Here is a 22470-nt window from a genome sequence, read left to right as displayed (position 1 = left end):
TCACACCTCATAAAATTTATTTATTATTTGAGAAATCCAAAATTAAGTTAACTTATCCAATCAAATAAACAGATCACTTTAACAAAGCAAGTCCCACTTCTTAGAAACGAACCTGTCACAATTTCACTCAGACGGAGATGCGAACTGAAATTGCACAGCCAAATGTCTCGTCATCCACCACATCAGTAACGGCTGAATTCCAGCCATGAATAAAAGAAGATAAATGGATCTTTTGGTACCGTAGGATCGGTCGTCATGGAGCTGAACACGTCCCTTTAAAGACCTCACCTGAAAAGAGAAAAAAAATAAGCCAAGTGACAAAACCACTAAATACAGTTTTTTCTTTATATGAAATACACATTTTACAATTTTTTAGTTACAATCAATATAAGCCCCATCGCTGTGTGAGAAACCTGTAGCTGATCAATTTACTTGGCCTGTCCAATATCCAATGCAAGCCTTTTATTTTCTATGAAGACAAGCAGCTTAACGCTTCAAATGCTCGCTACTTCCTGTTTAATTTCAGAAAATGCGTTGTGGTTTTAAATAGTCGAATCTCCTAATTAAGAACCGACTTATTCAACTACAGAGAAGCCAGTTAAGCCATCTAAAAATGATAGTACAGTTACGAGACACTTTACGACTCCTGAGCTTACCGATATCAATCTAAGAAAACGAAAAATCGCAACCGAGTGTATACTAAAGAATCCTCAAACACAGTTTCTAACAGATGTAAAATGCTGTTAAACAAGCGAAGTCCTTTAGAATCACTAAAATATACTCCTACCATTGCAGCACAAAGCTGTCAGAGGCAGACACAGCTGCGTAAGCTCCTCTACCCAATCAATTTAAAGAATAGCTCATAACTCTCAACTCAACTTCCTTCAAATATTTTCTTATGACCTGTTCCTACTCTAATCAAGGATATCCTGCTTTTTGTTTGGACTCAGATTGGTGAACAGAAAATACGATTTTGGCAGCCTATTCTCCTTCATTCATGAAAACGCGATCAATCTATTATAGTCTTTCTTTCATCATAACCCTAGCAAATGAGATCGAACCAAATTTTCCGCACAGCTTAATGTTTGACACACGCTTAGACGAACAAGTACCCAAAGCTACCTTTAAACAACATCTAGGATTTTTTTTTTCTGTGCCTTTCCAAGTGCCTACGTTTCAGAGCCATATATTTAATCATTGTAATTCCCAAGGGTTCCAATATTATAATCTTAATTCTAAAACTGATCTTCCTATTCTTCGAATTTTTTTTCAAATGCGAAAGAACCTCAGCATTTAGAATTCAACTTTTTATACCTTCACTGCATTCACCACCTTTGGTAACAATGCTACCGAAGAGGATGAACCAATCCATCACCTTTTCATCCTCATTTACACCTAGCTTAATCAACTAAGTTTTCTTAATATTTAATTTCCAACCTAGTGTCCCACAAGGACTCAAACCCCTATTTATTCCACCCTGGGCATTAATGTCCATAGCAAAAACACCATATTTCTACTTTGGATCTTTCCTACTTGTTCCTATAACTGTATAATATGAAAAAAACTTCGTTTTCTTAAAGAGTTAAAGAGGCTGCGTCCCAAAGTCGAACCTTAAAACGTACAGGAATTAGGAGAGGCAGTAGGGGGGCTGTCGCCCCCCAAACCCCCCGCTTAAAAAGACTCTTTTGTACAGGTATTTTGTTGTGGGGGGGACTTCATTGTTACTAATTACTAGTTTCGGCGCAATGGTTCTCCTGTCCTCTTGTGTTTAACATTTTTCGAAGTTATTCCATTATTCATTCATTTCAATTTTTTGTTAATTAAAAGAGGGCGTTTCCGAAGCCAAGAGCGGGGGGTTAGGGGGGCGGTAGCCCCCCACAACAAAAAACCTGTACAAAAGTCTTTAAAAGCGGGGGGTTTGGGGGACGGCAGCCCCCCAACTGCCTCTCCTACTTACTGTACGTTTTAAGGTTCGACTTTGGGACGCAGCCTCTTTAACTCTTTAAGAAAACGAAGTTTTTCTCATATTATTTCTGTACATTTTTCTACAATCCATGGTGGATGTAATTTAATAATTCCTGTACTCCTCGTACAGGAATTCGTACACCCTTCGTACATTCCTGTACGTTTTAAGGTTCGACTTTGGGACGCAGCCTCTTTAACTCTTTAAGAAAACGAAGTTTTTTTCATATTTTGTGAAAAAAAAACGCCCGGTAGGGGACTTGAACCCTTGACCCGAGGATTAAGAGTCCCACGCTCTACCGACTGAGCTAACCACCTGCATGCGTGTAAATATAACTTTTAAACAACTTTTAAAAATTTCAAATTAACATGGGCTCTTATGGAGAAATGGGTTAATTAAGTGGCTAATGCGTAGTTTCTGGAAACCGGGAAGGAGTTATCGGATCGAGCTGAAATTTCGCGGATAAGCTCCTGGGCCGTAGGTGACCTTAACTTGTGAATTTCAGCCCGATCGGACAACGTTAAAGGGGGGTGGGGTGGGGTTGGGGGATCGAAACTTTCGGGGGGTTAAGATTTTCCTACGAAACTTTCAAGGAAACTTACTCGGAGAATTCCACATCGAATGAGTCTTCGTACACCCAGATCCGATGTCGGCTGTGACCTGTAGGCGTGGCAGAAAAAAAAGAATATGAAAATTAAGTGGCTATGCGTGGTTTCTGGAAAACAGGGAAGGAGTTATCGGATCGAGCTGAAATTTCGCGGATAAGCTCCTGGGCCCTAGGGGACCTTAACTTGTGAATTTCAGCCCGATCGGACAACGTTAAAGGGGGGCTGGGGTTGGTGGGTCGAAACTTTCGGCCAGATTTTCCCCATGAAGGAAAAGTCGGAGGGGGATGAAATTTGGCAGGTTCCTTAGTTGGAGCTCGGGCTACGAAATGCATCCCTCCCCATCCCTCTGCGACTACTGGAACCGAAGATCGCTTAACATTGTCGTGGTTCGCCTCTTTATAGAGGCACGAGTGTGCCTCCTTGATGCAAAATTCATCTGGGTCACTATTGCCTCGGTCAGTTGGTCTATAGGGGGACTTTACCACAATGGCTGATATCTTGCCCGTTTTGGTTTTAAATTATGCAACTATTGTTTATTCACACCTTCCCAACCTAACCAAGACTTAAAAATTTTTTTATTCATTATGAGTCTTACTCCCTGCTTATGTAACCCTTCATTTCTGCTTGAACAAAAAAATTCTATATCACTTAACTTCATATTTCTTAGCCCTGGGAGATGTTTTTGAAACTCTTAAGAAGCCAAATTTAAAACATCTGAATTTGTCATACAAAATTTCAGTACGATATTAGTCTGTCAGCGGCGTACCATTCCATGCCACATTCCATATTATTAAGTATCCATATTATCGACAACATTCCATATTATTGAAGCCACTGAAACTATTATGGCCTAAACAAAAGCAATGAGTCCCAACAGTGCAGGAAAGGGACTAATAACTCTTTATCAAGTGTACACACAGCGCTTTACAACATTTACAGTCGGATAGCAAGAAGTCACCAGAGGCTTAGAGGCTTTGGGAAAGCTTGGGCCCATCTTGGTCACTACATGGGTTACATCCCTTGGTGATGTATTCCTGATAACAAGAATAGACGTGCTGCACTTGCTATCTAATGGGAATTATTTCTGAGTCAAATGTATCTATGCTGTAAATCTATATATATAAAAATAAGTTGTTTGTCTATGTGTCTGTCTACTGACGTCATGTTTGTGTGTCGACTGACGTCATGTTTGTCAACTGACGTATATTACAGGCTTGCGGCTGATAGAAAAGTAAGAAAAGAAAGCGTGCCGAGGAATCACAAGAACAGCAAGAAAACAGGCTTGCGGCTAAAGAACGCAAAACCGCGCAGTTAGATGAAAATCCACCTGGACAGCGAGAGTCAAAAAATATCAAAACTGAAAATGATAGCGATGATGATTGGGTTTGGGATTTTGACTTGGATAAGGTCATCAATGCCTACCAGATTTTAGTTAAAAAAACAAAGGTTCGGCGATATGTATTTCATAGTGACGCTGAAAAATAAAGAAGAAAAAGAAAACTGAAAAAAGGAGAAATTACAGACCGGGACACAAATGACGACCGGGACAGAGGGAATATAAATGACGACCGGGACACTCAAAGAGAAATTACAGACTGGGATACCGGGACACAAATGACGACCGGGACACAGGGAATATAAATGACGATCATGACACAGGTATTTAAGAAAATCGTTCAAAGACAAATTTTTAATTGTAAGAAGATCGTTGAAAGAGAAATTTCTAATTGTAAAATGACTGAAGAACCTACAATGGCAACAGCCGAGGAAGCTGCTCAAAACGAATGTATTCAAGCCGAAGTAGCTGAGTTGGTAAAGCGTTATGTTCCAGGTTCTAGGTCCAAGAGGTTCCAGGTTCGAACCTTGGCTTTAGCATTAATACAAAAGAAGAAAAAAAACTAAAAAAGGTAAAAACTACAAAAAAAAGCTAAAAAGAAAATACTAAAAAACTAAAAAAGCTAAAAAACTAAAAAAACTAAAAACTAAAAAAGAAAAAAAAAACTAAAAAAAAGGTAAAAACTACAAAAAAACTAAAAAGAAAAAAACTAATAAAAAAACTAAAAAGAAAAAAACTAATAAAAAAAACTAAAAAAACTAAAAACTGAAAAAGAAAAAAAAACTAAAAAAAGGAAAAAAACTGAAAAATAAAGGAGAAAAAGAAAACTAAAAGACGGGACACAGGGAATATAAATGACGACCGGGACACTCAAAGAGAAATTACAGACTGGGACACTGGGACACAAATGACGACCGGGACACAGGGAACATAAATGACGACCGGGACGCTCAAAGAGAAATTACAGACTGGGACACTGGGACACAAATGACGACCGGGATAATGGGAATATAAATGACGACCGGGACAAAGGGACACAACTACAACGGGGATGCCGGGGGCACAGGGGGATATATAATTGACGACGGGGACGCAGGGAATGTTCGATTAGCAATCACCATCAACAAAGCTCAAGGGCAATCATTAGAATAATGAGGTATAGATCTGAATACGGATTGTTTTTCCCATGGACAATTTTATGTTGCATGTTCAAGAGTCGGTAAACCTGACAATCTATTTATATGCACAGACAATGGGACATCGAAGAATGTTGTATATTTGCAAGTTTTACGTAGTTAAAAACATATATATATATCTATAACGAAAGGAGAAATCTTTTCTCTTTTATCTACATTCACAGGTGGGACACAGGGACACAACTACAATGGCGCGTAATGACTTATGCGCGGGGGGGGGCACGAAGCGCCCCCACCAACTAGCATTACATAAGCCAGGAAGAGGTCAAACGGGCCAAAACAGCCCTACAAAACAAACGAAGGTCTGGAGAATTTTTTATTAGCCCAGTGTAATACTTCTTCGAAATACCGCAAGGAATAAAAATAAATCCCAGAGTCAAAATTTTATTTGAGCAAAATGTACTTAAATTATAGTCTACCATAAGTCTATGTGCATACTTACTTTAGATTTATTTTTTCCCTAGTGATGTTTCGGTAATTTACTTTAAGTTAAAAAGTCTATTGATTCCCGACATAATCGATGTCATTGACAGATACGTCCACCATTTCCTCGCTAAGAACAGCAAATACAATGAATAAAGTAAACCCTTTATGACAAGAGAACCACTTTCTTTAAGTTTTAATTGTAAAATTCGTCTTTGATCAGGCTAATCAATTATAAAAAGAGCGTAGCTACTGACGATTGTGAGTAAGGGGAAATAATACGAATTAATTTGCAGGGTGACACTAAACCGGGATACATCGAATAAAGAAATAATTCCTAAGATATCCCCAATTCCTGGTTTTAGTTATCTCTTTGATTTTGTGTGGTCTCTCAAAAATAGAACAATTAGTGATTATAACTGTCTAATCTGCAAAAAAGGTATATGTGAGGAGGGAAGGGCGTCTGGGGGTCAAGGACCAAATTTCAATAAACTCATTATGGATTACCGTCTTCGGCTACCAGATATCATATCTTTGTCCGGGTGGCCGCTGATCAGCCTGTAGTAAATTACAATAAATTTTAGCCACATTATTTCTCAGTTTCTAAATATCCCGTCTGTTAGAAAAGTGCTTGGCCGCCCAACACTTAAAAAATTCCCAGAGTATATACACAGTCAGTACACAGAATCAAAAAGAGTAGTTGTTTTTTACATGAAATGTCCCATATCTTGCATTCTCCGTGGCATCGACATGTATTTTGCTTCAAATGCTGATGATATCCTTGACATCAATCAGGGTACTGAGCGTATTTGAAATTTTTTCATCCTTTCTTATAAATACCGTAATTTTGGCCTCAGAATTCAATCACAAGAATCAGGAATTATTCTTTTTAATTAACAAGACAATGTCTCATGATAGACTATATCCCTTGGAACCACCGCTATTTCAATAGTTGATGGTATCTCATATCCTGGGCCTTCCTAATGGAACATCTATCCGCCACATTCGTAGTCTTTTTGATGTTCATATTTCTAGCCCGAATAATCCACCTTCAATGCTTTAATTTTACCTAAGAAAGTTTGTTTCATTCGTTATGGTCTCGTCAGTCTTTACAAAGCAATCGCAATGACAAATTTGTACTGTTGGTATAAAAGACTTACATATAAGGGTTATAAAGGGCTGTTGGTGCCTTGCCTGCACTTGTGGGAATTACTGTTTTTCCTGAGACCTTAATGCTCTCAGTAATAGAATTATTAAATATGGTGCCTGGGGTGGGACAAATGGGGATATAGGAGTCCCGTCGTCATATCCTGTACATTATGCCTTTCTAGACATTCACGAAAACTGATCAAACAGAAATAAATAAAAACCTTCCAGGATACAAATTCTAATTTCAGTCCGGGCTAGAATTTGAAGCAATTACATATGTGGTTTCCTTTGTTGGCTAATAGTTAAGGGGATTCAGTACCTATAGGATCACCCTATCTTGTCGACTATAAACTTTGTTTTAACTTGTGTAGCCTAGGTATTAGAATTAATTAGGCAGTCTTGCCATAATTTGTAAGAGCTTGGATAAGAGATCCGAACAAATCAAAGAAAACTAAAAGCCAACACATACTTTCCCATGAATCTCGGAAAAACCATTTGACTTCTCGGGGGATATGCCGGAGATAGAGATATTCAGTTTTAATGAAAGTCCCATAAGTAGAAAGTATGAATCTTGTTTTTCGATTAAACGGAGCAGAATTGTCGTTTTAAAGTCCAGGAAAGGGCAGTTGCAAAAATTATTCCAGAAAACCTGTAAACACTAAAAATTAGCTCAAAGGATATATCTTGTCAGCAATTTGGCAGTTTTGGGGTCCCCTGTGGTGCTACCCGCTTTGATTAATAACCTTGCCGTCACAGGGTATGTAATCATTATCTTTTTAATCAAAATTCATATTCAAACTACAGATTCTCAATAGCTCTTGATGCTGGCTAGTCCCCTGGGAAAATTCTGTAATGGGCCCTTTATATTTGGGATGGTCAGCCAGCCTTGAGGCTCACAAAATGATTTTAAAGTACCGAGTCCCCATAAATTTATTGAAATATTTACCTAACATGGTCAAAAAATACTCACCAGAAAGAACATGAGGCTGGCACTATAAAAAATCCACGCGATGGTATAACCTGATGAAGAAAAAACAAAACTGGCCAGTAGAATTGCAATCATCCTAGAAATTTAAGAGCAGCTGACAGAGCTAGACTTATAGTAAATAGTGCAAAGACTATTAAGAAATCTACAAAACAACAACAACAATGAATAAAATAAAAATTCCAAGAATTCATGCAATAATTCAGAGATATCAAGATTCAAGAATATCGTTTTAGTTGAAAAGAAATTACAAATTATCAACCAGTATAACTTTATGGTAAGAAATTATGACTATTTTCTTTTTAATTAAGACTTCAGGCTATTTCCTTCTAGGTTTCAAAAAAGAAAAAGAGAACAAAAAACATTAAAAAAAGTTCTTCATCAGGACAATACAAGAAAAAAGGCAAAGCAATTTTTCACACATTAATAGCTTGTTTCATTTAAACATAATTACCCCGCTCTTAAAAAAATTATTTTGTCGCAAAGATCTGCTAAACTATTGAACGTGTTCTCATTTCCCGCTGATATTCTCTTAAATTCTGTTCAGAATTTTTTTTTTAACAACAAGTTTCGACCGCTATCACCCCGTATCGTGGCGCCAGATATTTTGAACATTTTCTTATGAGTTTAAACACTTCGCAATAAGTAGTGAAAATTATATTCAATGATCAAGGCCGAATTGCAAAATCAAACAATTGTGCTATAGCAATTCAAAAAATATTTAATTATTTACAAGGCACATAAAACATGACAAGAGTATAAAGGATATAATATAAGCAATGTAACAGTCCAATTGATGCAGATGGGGCTGGAAACAACAGTAAATTTTGAAAAATAAAATTACTTTCATAAATTAATAGAAAATCAATAGAAAATAAAAGAAATTAAAAGACCAGAAAAATATGGAACATAGTTTCATCAAGAGTAAGTAATTAAAGTATGTATATTATCGGGGTAATATGACACTTATTTACCTGTAAGATAGTTAGTCCCTATGCATAAACAATACTTATCCATTTAAATTTCAATTTTTTATATGAAAGTTTCTCAGCTAGGCTTTGTTGACAAAAACAATTTGACAAAGGCTATAAGCGGTGGCGTCAATGGGGGGGGGGGCATGGGAGGCATTGCCCCTCCCCCGATACTTTTTGATAAATACCCTATTGGGTTTTCTATTGAAAATGGCATTTGTTGGTATTTTCCTCCTAAAAATTGAAAAAAAAACACAAACACAAACCTCCTCCTAGGTTCTAAAAAAAAGGTTCCCCCCCTAATATCCGTCAACTGACGCTACTGCGTATAAGAAGACTAATTACTAACAGAGAACATAACAAATGAAAGAAGACAAACGAGCAGATCTTTTCAAGTTGCCAATACTGACGCGCAGAATTACACCGAATTAAAGATCACAGAAAAGCCTTTCATGATGGCAAATGAAAGAAGAATCACTTTTCACGTAGCTCACGTATCTAAGTATCTCACTTTTCGAGCTTTTAAAGATTATATGTTTCGAATCACCCAATATATGAACATGCTGTTCAATCGACTAGCCACTACATACAACTGCAAACACCTACCGCTTTGTTTTCACGCTGCAGTCACTTACTGCAGTGACGATTTTTTACCTAGCATAAGTCCTTTCCTAATAATAGGTATTTGTTGAAAGGTGACTATATTGTGAAAGGTATTGTTGAATTGTGAAAGGTACTATACTGAAAAGAAGAGTTGACCGAATTAGAAGGAATTCGGGAGTAATGGATATACAATGTATCAAATATGAAACAAAAACAATAAAAAAAGGAACTGGGAGGTATAAGTGGGGTATCTAGCACATTCACCGAAACTGGGAGAACAAAATTATCTACCCCACCACTGGCCTGTAGTGTTTTACTTTTATATCAATGAACTAAATTATAAATTATGTGGATAGCAAATCGCATATCTGGAAGAAACAATTTTGCAATCCCCCATTGAGATTTTCCTAAGCAATTTGAAATTTTAAATGTATTCATTAAGAAAGGCTTGGGTATAATCATAAATACCCTTCAAAACTTTTAAAAGTTAATTTTGCCGCAAGAGAAGATTTTTAATTTCGCTCATTCAGATCAAACGATGATTTCCAATACCTGAGTTCAAAACCAGATTCATTTCCAACATAATGTCAATACCTGAAGTTATTTCAGTAACCTAAGTTTAAAATAAATTATATTGTCATTTTATGCGTTATTTATTTCCCTTTTCTTTTTATTTGACAGGTAAAGTAAAATGCCAAAAAAAGACACGACAGAACAAGTACAATCCATAAGATAGTGGTTAGTCCTTCCTGATGTAGCCTAATAAAAAACAGTTGCCAATAATTGAATGTTTCACCAACGAAATGACATGAATGTATTTTTTTTACACATAGGTAGGCAAAATGCAATATTTACTTTATTCGGAGAGGCTAATAATTAGTCATGAGACTAAACTACTCTTTCTTCTGATTTTGGTATGGATATGGTTTTGTAACGCACAAGATGAGAAAAACACTACCGCTATACAAAAAAAAAGAAACCATATCTGATAAGCTATAAGAATGATTTTTATACGGGTTCAATATGATAACTCAAGCACAAACACGAGACAGGGTGACTGTTGTCACCCTGATAAGATTCGAGCAAAATTCCCACCTGATATGATTCTAACAAAATCAAACAATTTTTTCGTTAAAAATCTTAAGTTTAACCAAAGTCTAATCAGTCAAAATCAGATACAGGTCATAGGGTCCTTTAATACTCCTATGTTTGAAAATTGTTCTCTTTTTTTGATGAAACTAGAGTATTTTTCCTAAAGCTTATTTCATCTTAACAGTGCAAACTTGTTCGGGGTTGAGCGTCCAAAATGTTTTCATCTTCTTCATAACTAGAAGCAAACAAGGTTCTCCGTCATCTCGATTTAAAATAGTTCTCTTATAGATGTCTTCTTCTAATTTCTAAGATTTCTCGAATACTCTCTAATAGTCTATGGTTTTCAGCTACTTTTTTGACCAAATATTACATAATGGTAGTGAAGATAAAATAAATATTCCGCAATTACCGTTCCAACAGTTTCTTGTCATATTTTACACTTTAGGGGTTTTGCTGTTTTGTACTGTTGGGAGCTTATTTGCTATATTTTTTTTAGTTCCACCACATAGAATTTTTGACAAGAACAAAACATTCTTTACGCATGACTTTGTATGTTGTATATTCTTTATTGGGTCTTTGTAATTCTATTTCACTTTTTCCCAGCTAAAAGTGGGATCTGTGTTAAATACTGAATTTAATTAATTTGATAAAGGTTATACATAAAATTTCAAATAAAAAGGTGGCTTCGTTTCATTAAAAATCACACATCAGACGGCAACTCGGCCATCAACAATGTATGCAAGTGCCACCTTGCCTTGTGTCTATGCTTCAGTTGCCATATTAGACTTGTTTAGAAACAACAACAATAGTTTTTCACGCATGATTTTCTTCGATTTCTTTCATTTTTTGTTTAGTGGTTGCGTTTTTTTTTCTCATCTTTTTGTTTATGTATAAATTGCTTAAGCTAGCCTTGTCATTTTCTCACTTTAATCTTTTTGCCTTGTTGAAAATCCCTTTCTGATGTGCAGCTCAAATATTCGAATTTTATCGTTATATAAACAAAAAAAGTTTGTTCTTTTGAAGTTCATTATCTTGAAAGTTTTACCCGTTTTAAAGTATTTTCATGTCATTTTAATTATAAACGGAAAGGAGTCTGATCTAAGAAATTATTTACGCCTGGCAAATTTAAATGCCCAATATATTGCACCCACGACATTACACGTGTAAAAATAATGAAGATAGCCCAAAAGTTTCCTCTACTTTCCAAACAACAGAATTAGTACAAATTTATCATACAGTTGAGTCCCAATAATTCCCCAAGCGCATATTTCTTACCACACAATTCATCATCGTGCAATTCCCTGTTATTTGCCCTGAAATTATACTGAACATTAGAACAACCAATTAACCTTGTACACTTGCATATGCAAGTAGACCTTGTCCCTAACCACGAATTACACACCCGACCTAAGGTAGAGAATCAAGAGATCGGTACCTGCGCTACAAGGGCCACTGGTTACCCCGTGTCTCGGCGGGATGTGTCACACAATTGATTCCGGGGAAAAAATTGCGATTTCAAGAAAGCCGCAATTTCTAAACTTTTCCCGAGGGAAATCTTGACAAGATATCTCGCTGTGTTCACAGGCACTAATGTGTCATAAAAATTATTATTACTCCACAAAAAATAGTTGTTTTTTTTACATAAAAGGTTAGTTTTTTTCTGGCTAACGAAAAAACAACTTACCACGTGTCGATGAGTATATTAGGGATAATAGCCCCTTTCCCTCTTACTAAAAATCTCAAGATAAAAAATTATACACTAAGATAAATTCTTGCATATACCTCCGTGTGTCAGAAAAAAAAAAGTTTGTTTTCTATTTTCACAAGCAAAATTAGTTTGGGCAGAAAGTCGTAGAGCTGAGCTCTGGCAAAAAAATAAAATAAAAACTTAGGCCGACCAAGTTGATGCAAAATTTCAGACTTACCCTACATATTTATATCCACAAAAAGAAATTATATCCAAGGTTTTCAAAGATGTAGGCATGCTAATAGTATATAAAGTCAGTAAAATAACTAAAACTTCTACGGTCAACCAGGCCAACTTCGAAGATGCTTCAATGCCCAGTGCTTCGGGAGTAAACCTGTAAAATTAAAATGAACCATGTAAAAGAAAAAAAAAATTGAAAGTGACTTCAACAACAACCCTGCAGTGCTTACCATAAATAAAATATCTAAACGAAACTGAACTTTAGACAGTGGACATATAATGAATCGACCAACAACGCACAATTAAAAATAAAGTCTTCTTTTGATTGAAATCTCTTTAACTGGGATCTACTCTTGTCACTTAGCAGACCACAAAGTAGTTTTTACACAGTAAAAAACTTTTATCACAAAGCTCAGCAAGGTAAAACACTGTTTAAAAACAAAAAACTGCAGTTCAATAAATGAAGATCAACACTTCTTCAAACACCAACCCAAAAGATAAAAATACCTTCTTCTAACACCGACCCTTCAAAAGCCTTTTACGTAGCTTCATGAAAAATAGCTACAAATTACAAAAAGCCCCCCCCCCCCCCGACAGTAAGGGACATATAGTACAACCTGTCAGTAACTTCAGAAACTAAGAATTTTTCGTTTTTTTTTATAAAACGCTGTTAGCAAGCAAATGACTCTGTTCGCAATATTATGTCACTGATAGTCTAGAAGGTTTGGGACTCGGCGTTCAACTTATTTTTAGGTAAAATTGATGAAATAACACATGTTATTAATTTTCCATCCATGACCGTTGTTGTACCTATGACTAGTGCATGAAGACAAATTCCTGCTTTAGTTACAACCCAGCAACAAAACTTCTGTTGGCTTTCTCATCAATGCATAAGAAATTGGTCCCTGCTTGGAAGATCTTTTTTGCACTCAATTACAGGATGGTTTTAAAACTGAGATGCATTAAAGGGAGTTTTGTTTTCTATGACTCGAAATGCATCAAGTTATGGAAGACATTTAACAGAAATGCAAATGAAATTCTTCCTAATCTGTGTCCTGATATGCCAGTCATTTTGGGTCAACACATTAGAACTTGAGTCATCCATCAACTGGTGTTACACTCAACAGAGATCAATAGACTAGGCTATCATGAAAAAGTGACTGTTTTCAAAATATAGCTCATACACAGGGGTACACAGTCCAAACATTAGAGAGGACAGATACTTTTTTAGCGGGAAGGCACCTCTCGGGGCCCATAAAATGAAAACAGCTCTATACTCTTTACCACGGTGGGGAGGTGTGAGCACGTACTATAGCAATTAGGGTTATGTAAAAAGGTAAACAATTGCAAGACCTTTACACCACTTGAAAAAAAATCCGCTGTTCCATTTTGCTTGACATAACAAAATTCCAATCGAGCACCAATGTCCTTGAAGTTGTGAAGATATATAGATGGATTCTTGTCAAAATTTAACTGATTGCAACAGTTAACTAGTTTGATGAAGACAGAGCAATGAAAGTGCAAAACCTGCTATCTGTCAAATGTATTGCGATGGTTTTCAAATTGAAATGAGCCACTCCAATCCAGGCAGGTTTAGTCACTACACTTTCTGAAATTTCCAACCAAAAAAAAAAAGGAGGAACGGACAAAAAGAGCGAAAAGGAAATAGAAACTAGATCTACAAAAGTAAAACAGTTCAGAATAGGGATGAAACCTTTTAAATGACAGTGAACAGATATAACATTTTTAACTGGATATTTCGAACAGATATATAGTGTTCATCATCAGCAGGATTTTGCTGCTGATGATGAACACTGTATATGTGTTCGAAATATCCAGTTAAAATTTTTTATATCTGTTCACTGTCAATTAAAAGGTTTCATCCCTATTTTGAACTGTTTTACTTTCGTCATGGAAAGGCAGTGTGGTCTTCAAAATTATATAAAACTAGATCTACGCTGCATAGGCAACGTGAGGTGTTGCGCCAATAGGTACACCCACTTGCAAAAGTTGCAAACCCCTCATTGCAACTAACAAAAGTTGCTAACCCCTTATCGCTGAAGATGATTCTAGCCCAACAGTCAGTTATTACTTATAAGTCCCCTACATGTTTTACCACTGGAACGAGAATGGTCTTACCAACAAATGCACCGGAAACAAACTAGATCTACGTTGCATGGGCAACATGAGGTGTTGCAGCAACATTTGTTCGGCTTCACCGAGTAAAGTGTTGCGAAAGCAACACTTTGGTTTTGTTTCCTCGCTTCGATTAAACGCTGAAGTTGAAACAAATAATAGGTGCACCAACTAGCAAAAGTTGCGAACCCCTGATTGCCGAAGATGATTATGAGGTAACAGCAGACTGTTGCTTAAAACTCCCCTATATATCTCACGATTGGTATCGGCCTATTTTTGGTTTCGGTGTGTACCTTACTACTGAAGTTGTCCACCCTTTTAAACTTTCAAACTGTTATATCTCACGAAGGAATTTTTCTACCGAAAAATGGATTATATATACTTTAATCCGCTCATCAAGAGCTATCAATTTGCCGTTGAAAAAAGAATCTATCTATCTTAGTTCAAAAGTTGACTTTTTTGCCGTAGGCCAAGTTTCTAACGTCATCACTTAGAAAGGAGCAAAGTGTAAACTCTAATTTCTTTAGCAATGAGACAACTTTTAAAGTTTAAAAGGCACATCTGATACCATTTCTCTACCGCAATCCCAAGTGCGGAAAACCGAATGATAAACCCACCTGAAATCACGAACAGAAATGTGTAAAAGCAATGGGTGGCAGCACTTTCGGTCCCCACTTTTTGTTTCTATAAATGTTTCTATTTATCACTAAAAGAAGATATATTGGCTGTAGGGACGGGTAACTACCGCATATATTTAACACTTATAGATTTCAGTCCATCTTCAATTTGAAACTGATGCCTGCCTGGAACGAAGCTTTCCACTCGAAAGCAGAAACATGGTTCGATGAAACGAAAGCTTGACTATATAACTTCAGATAGTTCTCTCTGACATAGGCTATAAAACTCCAAGTTACTTCACACACTATTGGCTTTGGCTCAAGGAAAAGCAAAAACCATCCTTTTTAGCCCCAGGCAAGAGTTCTACGAAGCTTTCCGAAATGCAGTCATATTCATCAATCCGGGCTAAGGTACACACTTTTCGTAAAAATCGCAGAGGTTATACCCTTACCACTTTCTAGGAATAAGCTGAAATCGGGGTGCTAGGAATATATATATATATATATATATATATATATATATATATATATATATATATATATATATATATATATATATATATATATATATATATATATATATAAACCACGACAAAACCAAAGTGCTGCTCTCGCAACACAATTACGAGAAAAAAAAAATGAATGAAAAAAAAAAATCTGAACCTGATCCCCTCCAAATATAAGGAGCAAATACTCAATTTTTTCACCATTATCTCTCCTATTGCTCACTCCAATTGAATTGTAACTATTTATTGGCCAAAAATATTATGATCATTTTCCCAGTTTCGATCAACCGCTTTGTTATCAACCGTGCTATGTCGTTGGGCAAAGTCCAAGAAACGCCTAGATGTATTCTTTTTTATATGTACCGAATCGGATCACAATACACATCACCCTTTTCCGCATAACAGAGTAATCTTACAACAAATAGTCAAAACCTCATTTTGAATAGAATACGTTCGACTTCGAACGGTCAAGAAGAGTGATTATTAAGGTATTGTAACATTTTTAGCTAATTTATCTTTTAATAAATAGCCGTACCCAAAAGGAAGGTACCTCTCAAATTTAAAAATTTACAGGAGAACAAAAATAAGCATCTTTAGCTTTTAGTGGCAAAAAGTTATGTTCGAAAACTCCAAATAAGATTGAAGTTTAGAACAAGTAAAAGTAAAAACAAGATTCAAACATAAAACATACAGAAATTACTCAAAGCGAAGATAGGACTGCAGTCCCTAAAAATTTTGTAGCGTGCTGTAAACAGATTGCACGGTTTACCGAAAACACAGGGCAATGTGCTATAAGTTTAGGGTTGCCTGGTCTATAAGACAAAAATAAGAGCCAAAAATTAGAAAAGCATGACCCGGCATATATGCAGGGAGGAGCGTGTCCACCTCCAGGGGAGGATTACATATAATACGGGAGGACAATATAACTGGTATTTTGCACTTTTTCATACCCCTGTCTCCCATTAAATTACTGGATATGTGCCTGAACACGAAAATCAAATTTAACAAAGCTTTTAAGCTCTCATTTTAATTTTCAGGATTCGGTTTTTGAATGAGTTTTCTTTGAGTTCTTCCTAAAAGCTAGGCAAAGGGTAAGTCTGTTTCAGGTAGCTTAAATTAATTGTAAATATATAGAGCCACCTAGCCAAGTGGTTAGCACGCTAGACTCGAAATGTTTTGCCGGGGTTCGAGTTCTGGCGTTGTTGGTTATTTGGTTTGGAACGGGGATCAACGGCGTAACTCTATTTAGTCTATTTAGTAACTCTATTGGCGTAACTCGAGTTCCCATTTAGTGCTTTCAGCCTCTTATTAAAAATAAGAAAACGTTTTTTTCTATTGTACAATTTCGAGGGTTTGTAGATTCTTAACCTATAGCCCACGAAAAAAACAAAACAACATTCCCAATCAAGAACATCTAGAAACTTATTTTAACACCCTTCTTCCTGAATCTGAACGGGTTTTTTTCTATATTTTGTTTCTATGCACCGTCTGCCCCACTTTGCTAGGTAACAGCTGCTCTTGCAATCATAACTAGTTTTTCTCAGTGTAGCGTCCCCCAAGTTATTAGAATTCTGAATCTACTGTCGAACGAGCAATTCCACAAGTTTCTCATTTCAGTTTCTAGCCAAATAGGCACAAACTAACTCCTTCAAGAACAGAGCCGGAAACAAGGAAAGAAGGAGCTATAACTCCCAAAGAGAAGGGATGAGCAGCTGAATATATTGACTAGCGAATTGGATCAAGTCTAAACGCTTGTTGACCGTAAGTAAAAAACAGAAGTAGCATTAAAAAAAAGTAAAAATAAAAAAATACAATTTGTGGTACTCACTTGTTCTGTGCACCTTGGGCAATTCCTGATAAAACTATGAATGTAATATAAGCCATCAATGGTATGTAAAGATCGGGGGCATTGACATCATCACGGGGTTGTACTGGTTCATCAGTACTGTATTTCAGTGTCCAATCCTAAAATCCAAGAAGGAAAGATTTGATTAAACAAAAGTAAATTTTTAACCTATCTTTCACTGAAAAGAAGCGACAAACAGATTTCAAATACAAAATAAATTATGTATATTACTAGCTAAAAAGGAAAACTGCAGGATCTCTTTGGCTGATATAAAGCCCGCTTTGCAAGATTTTTTTTTTTCATTTCCCTCCACCTGCTTCATTTACTACGATCTAAGAATCAGGCATTTACTCAACACAAATGTGACATCACACGCTGATGTTCTTGACAGAAGAGTTGAAGTTTTCTTTATATTTTTAAGATTTTTACAGCCTAATATACCCCGTTCACCATGGCTAGGGAGCCAACACACTTATCTTTTGACAAGGCTTTATGTAAATGTAACAGTGTTCAGTTCTATATCTAAAAACTATATTTACTGGATTTTAAAATTTCCTCAAAGAGAAATTTTGAATGCAAAAATATCCTAATGATTCTGTTTCCTAGTTCTAGTTTTTTTGGTTTTTTTTTAGGTAATATCTTGAGCAATAAAAAAATACATAGATTATTATTGAGCCAAATTATAACAATAAACATGATAACACACGGTCACTTAACAGTTACTACAGTATAGCAGCTATGAGGCTCTCCTCTGGCAAAGGAGGATTGAAGTTCCAAGTTGCTCTGTAGTAACAAAAAAAGTTTCTATTTTTCTGAGTCTGATGATACATTTGTTGAGGATGGACATAATAGGATACACTCCGTCTGTCCATTTTTTTAAGGTATTGATGAATGGTAACAAAAACTAGACTCCTGGTCCCTTGGCTTGACGAGATGGTTTGCCTTGCATAATAGACCAGGTTCACTTATTACCCACGACTCCCATGGATCTGTTAGAAAGAAGTTTGATGCAGTGTTGACGGCTATTTCCTAAAGCTACATAAATTCACCCCCTCTCTAAAGCTTTCTTGAATTGTGTCCCCTATTGTTCACGCAACTAGACAGATGTTAAGGCACATAGTTTCAATTCAGAGTTCAAAGTGTAAACATCAAAATTGCATATTGTATGGACATTAATAATTCAATAAGTTGTATTGAAGAAAATAAAATTTCGCAATAGGGATTAGTGACGTACAACCCTGACATATTTTTATTGCAAGTTATTATACTACTTACGCTCTACTGACCAGCTCCTCCCTCGGCTATTCTAATTGGACGGTGAACATTCTAACTTTGGCCCCGCCAATAGTTTCTTGTTTTTAGACACTGTGCTATTTTATTCCGCTGCTGCAATGGAAACTGACACACGAGAGATAAAATTAATCTACAATTCTGTCTTGAACTTCATTTTTCGTGCTAATAAGGCGGGAAATGCAAGCAAAAATATTGTTTCGAAATCTGCGCACTATTACAAGCCCGATATACTGTTGAAGGCCAAGGAAATTCTTTGGCCGCTAGCTGGCATGACTACTCGCACTTCGGATTGCGTAAAGCCACAGGATATTGTGTCCGATCTACTAAGGGCTATTTGGCATTGTGACGAAAAGAAACTTACGCTACCCAAGTTTGTAATTTATGAGCCCGATGAAGTGCCGATGATCCCTGGTGAAATTACTGCAACCTTAACCAGGAAATTGAAAGATGTCTGTAGTACTGTAGACGACCTCAAGGAACACGTAACCTCATTGAAACACCAGCATAATAAAGTGTCTCAGGGCTCCTCTGATGCTCATCAAACGAAACCTACGTTCTCAGCAATCCTGAAACAACCTCCTAAAGCTCATGAAAAGAAAAGCCTGTCGAGCGCAAGGGTTACCTTGAGAACCTTGCTGATGGTGCGTGCTGTTCTCACATACTAGGCTTGAAGTCTTTACAGAAAGAGTGGCGGATTGTACTTGATGACAAGAAAGCTGCAACTACTCTTGTTAATGCCGTGAAAGATGCAAAACTAAAATCTACCTTGCACTTCGGCATTGTACGCCACATTCCTGATGATGCCGCGGCCACTAATCTCTGCAGTATGATTGAGAATTGTCTGAAAGCAAATAGGATACGAAATACTCGTTCGTATAAGTTGTTTTTCGAAAGTAACGCTGATCTAATGAAAGCTCTCGAAAACGCTTTGATCTTCGGCTATGAGAAACATCGAATCCAGGAGTAAAAATTTTTACCAATGCGATGTTATAATTGTCAACAGTATGGACATGCAGCTCAAACCTGTAAAAACAATACTCGATATTTTCACTGCGCCGATGATCACAAGAACTCAAGAGTGAACCCTTGCTCTAAGGGTGTAAAATGTGCATTGTGCGGTTCTGATGACCATCCTGCTGTAGTATAAAATGTCCAGTAGCAATGAAGCTAATGGGGAATAAATCGCAACTCCTCAGCTAAAGGTGTGCTCGTGGAATATGAATGGCGGTGTAATTGAAAAACTGCCCTTTCTTGAAAGTGCACTATGCTATGAAGATGTGCTAAGCTTACAGGAGCATTTCCTGACAGCTTCCTCTGTCTCTCTACTGAAACTAACTGACTGCATCTAACTATTTGCTGTGCCTACTATTTCTTCGGCAAGAGGGAGACCCTCAGGCGGGGTTGCGATTCTTGTCAACTCTCGCCTTACCACCCATCTGGTTACTAAACACGACCATTACATAGCTGTGCAAATCGGGGATACTTATGTATTCTCCGTCTATCTCCCATTGGACTACCGTGATCTTACCTCAGAAGAGCGATCTAGTGCTGCATGCGCCAAACTAGTGCACTCTGTCAGGGAATGCTTAGATAGGCATGGTCAGGTGATCGTTGTGGGAGACTTTAATTGTGATTTGAATGATAATGCTAATGCAAGGACTCAAATCCTTTTACCCGCTTTTGCTGATCTGCAACCTGTCTTGAACGATTGCTCCTTCACCTATGTCCATAATTCAGGCTCTACTAGCTCTTTGGATTTCTTTCTCTGTTCTAACAACATAAAAGCACTCGATAATTGTCACGTTGACACCGGCGTGTCAGTTTCTGATCATTCTCCCGTTAACTGCTCATTCGAAGTCACTTATGTTGAGAATAGGTCCCCAAGTAAAAGAAAGAGGCATTCTAAGTCTAAATGGAACAAGATAGACTTAACTTCATGCTCAAGTGTTCTCGACAGTATTTTGGCAAAAATTAAAATACCGTTCCAGCTCCTTCAGCAGAATGCGGATATATCAGCTAGAGAAAAACAGATTCTGTTAAACATATACTGTTCTAAGCTTACCCATGCCATGCGATGTGCAGAAGCTGCTGTGCCTAAACATAAAGAACGCGTTGTATCTGAAGTTCCTAGATGGTCTCTTAACCCTAGGTGGTCTCTTAACCCCGGTCGCTTGTACGAGCATGTGAAGCTTCTAAATTCTGGTATCGAATACCAAATAACGGGCCATTGAGCCCTTTGGGATATTTGTTGTTTATAAATGGATGGATATTGGTAATAAAAGGAACTTGAACTTGTATTTGGAACGATTGTGGCAGACCTCGGTATGGTTTTGTTAACGATGTTAGACTTTATACTAAGTGTAATTTTTCTAAGATCCTTAGTAAACATAAGGCAGACGCTATAGATAAATGTAGTGATATACTGTTAGAAAACCCTGATGAGATATGGCGTTTCATTGGCAAAATGAAAGCCGAATGCGAGTCAAATGACTATACCTCACCCTCTGAACATGAATGGGTCCAATATTACACTAGTGAGTTTTCACCCCCTGATACTACTTTACAAGATACATTTTCCTCAGCACTGGATATACCCTTGGGTGATTGTGAATCTGGTCCAGGGTTCAAGATAAACCTAGGAAAAATTAGTCAATGTATTATGAAACTTAAAAAGAAATATTCATGTGGAATTGACCGGTTGTGTGGCATGCATCTTGTACATGGAAATTTAAATCTGTTACGCCATTTATTTCATAGTGGATTAGTTCCTGATGTTTTTTGTGCTGGTATTGTGACCCCTGTGCCTAATAAGGAAAAGATAAAAGTAAATGTAGTTCGTATCGACCCATAACTGTTCAACCAGTAGTTTGTAAATTTTTAGAGCTGTTACTTATTGATGAGATTAACCGAGTTTGTTCCATGCCAGACAATCAGTTTGGCTTTTAAAAAAAGGTACAGCCATGAACATATCCACAGAGGTGCAAATGTACTGTTAGACGTGGAAGAAAATAAGGATATTGTTATTATGGCTGGATATGATGTATCACGGGCATTTGATTCGGGGATAAATCCTCAGCTACTGCTCAGTGCCAGCCACCGTAGGCTTCATCGCTAATCCTACGTATTTACAAACATATGTATAGTAAGCTTCATGTATTTGTTAAAGTTCCTGTTCAGAAAGATTTTGTAGTTTCAAAAACTATAATTCGTATTTGGAAAGGTATTAGGCAGGGCGGGGTGTCATCACCTCCATTTTATAATAATAGCGTGCTAGAGGCTCAGAAGAAAGTTCAGACATCATTTATTTTTCGAGGCCTTGATTTGTCACTTTTAAATTATGTTGACGATGTCCTGAACCTCAGTCAGACCATTTCTGGCATTGATTTTATGTTTCAAATAAAGGAAAATAGGGGTTGAAGTTTAATGCTGAAACGAGTGAAGTTGTTTCAATTGGTATGTCACGCAATCAGTCCATCTTCCATATCGTTTGTCTTGATGGTCATCCTGTTAAGCTAACGCCAAGCATAAATTACCTTGGATTACCCATTGGAAGTAACCTAAAGCATACTCGAGAACTCTTATTAGAGTTCCTAGGTGCAGTGCTTCGCAAGACATACGGCCTGCTTGCTCCTTGTAAACCACGTTATAAAAGGAGTTTGCTTTCTAAAATTTATAACGCGTTTTCTGTGACCCATTTGTTAGCTTTGTCGCCTTTTTGAATTGTTTTTAGTAAGTCAGATAAAAGAGCTTGTCGATCAATTTTCTTTCGGTACGCCAAGTTCCTACTGGGCGTACCTCTGTAGGCCAATAGCCCGCGTA

The 22470-nt window shown here is 36.9% G+C and overlaps 1 protein-coding gene across 1 annotated transcript in view; it reads right to left on the bottom strand.

The window, feature by feature from the left end:
• LOC136027256 (protein YIF1A-like) overlaps positions 1–22470 on the bottom strand; it is a 47856-nt gene continuing 25386 nt past the window's right edge. The window contains exons 4-7 of the mRNA XM_065704329.1: positions 17341–17477; positions 12252–12407; positions 7646–7739; positions 1–288 (exon numbers count right to left, since the gene is read on the bottom strand). Coding sequence (XP_065560401.1) covers positions 124–288; positions 7646–7739; positions 12252–12407; positions 17341–17477 — 552 coding nt within the window. The 3' untranslated portion in view covers positions 1–123. The remainder of the gene's footprint in view (positions 289–7645; positions 7740–12251; positions 12408–17340; positions 17478–22470) is intronic.

Source organism: Artemia franciscana, chromosome 5 (assembly GCF_032884065.1).
Source record: "Artemia franciscana chromosome 5, ASM3288406v1, whole genome shotgun sequence".
NCBI lineage: Eukaryota > Metazoa > Arthropoda > Branchiopoda > Anostraca > Artemiidae > Artemia > Artemia franciscana.
The sequence above is the reverse complement of the archived record's forward strand: the minus strand, read 5'-3'. Positions and strand labels throughout refer to the sequence as shown.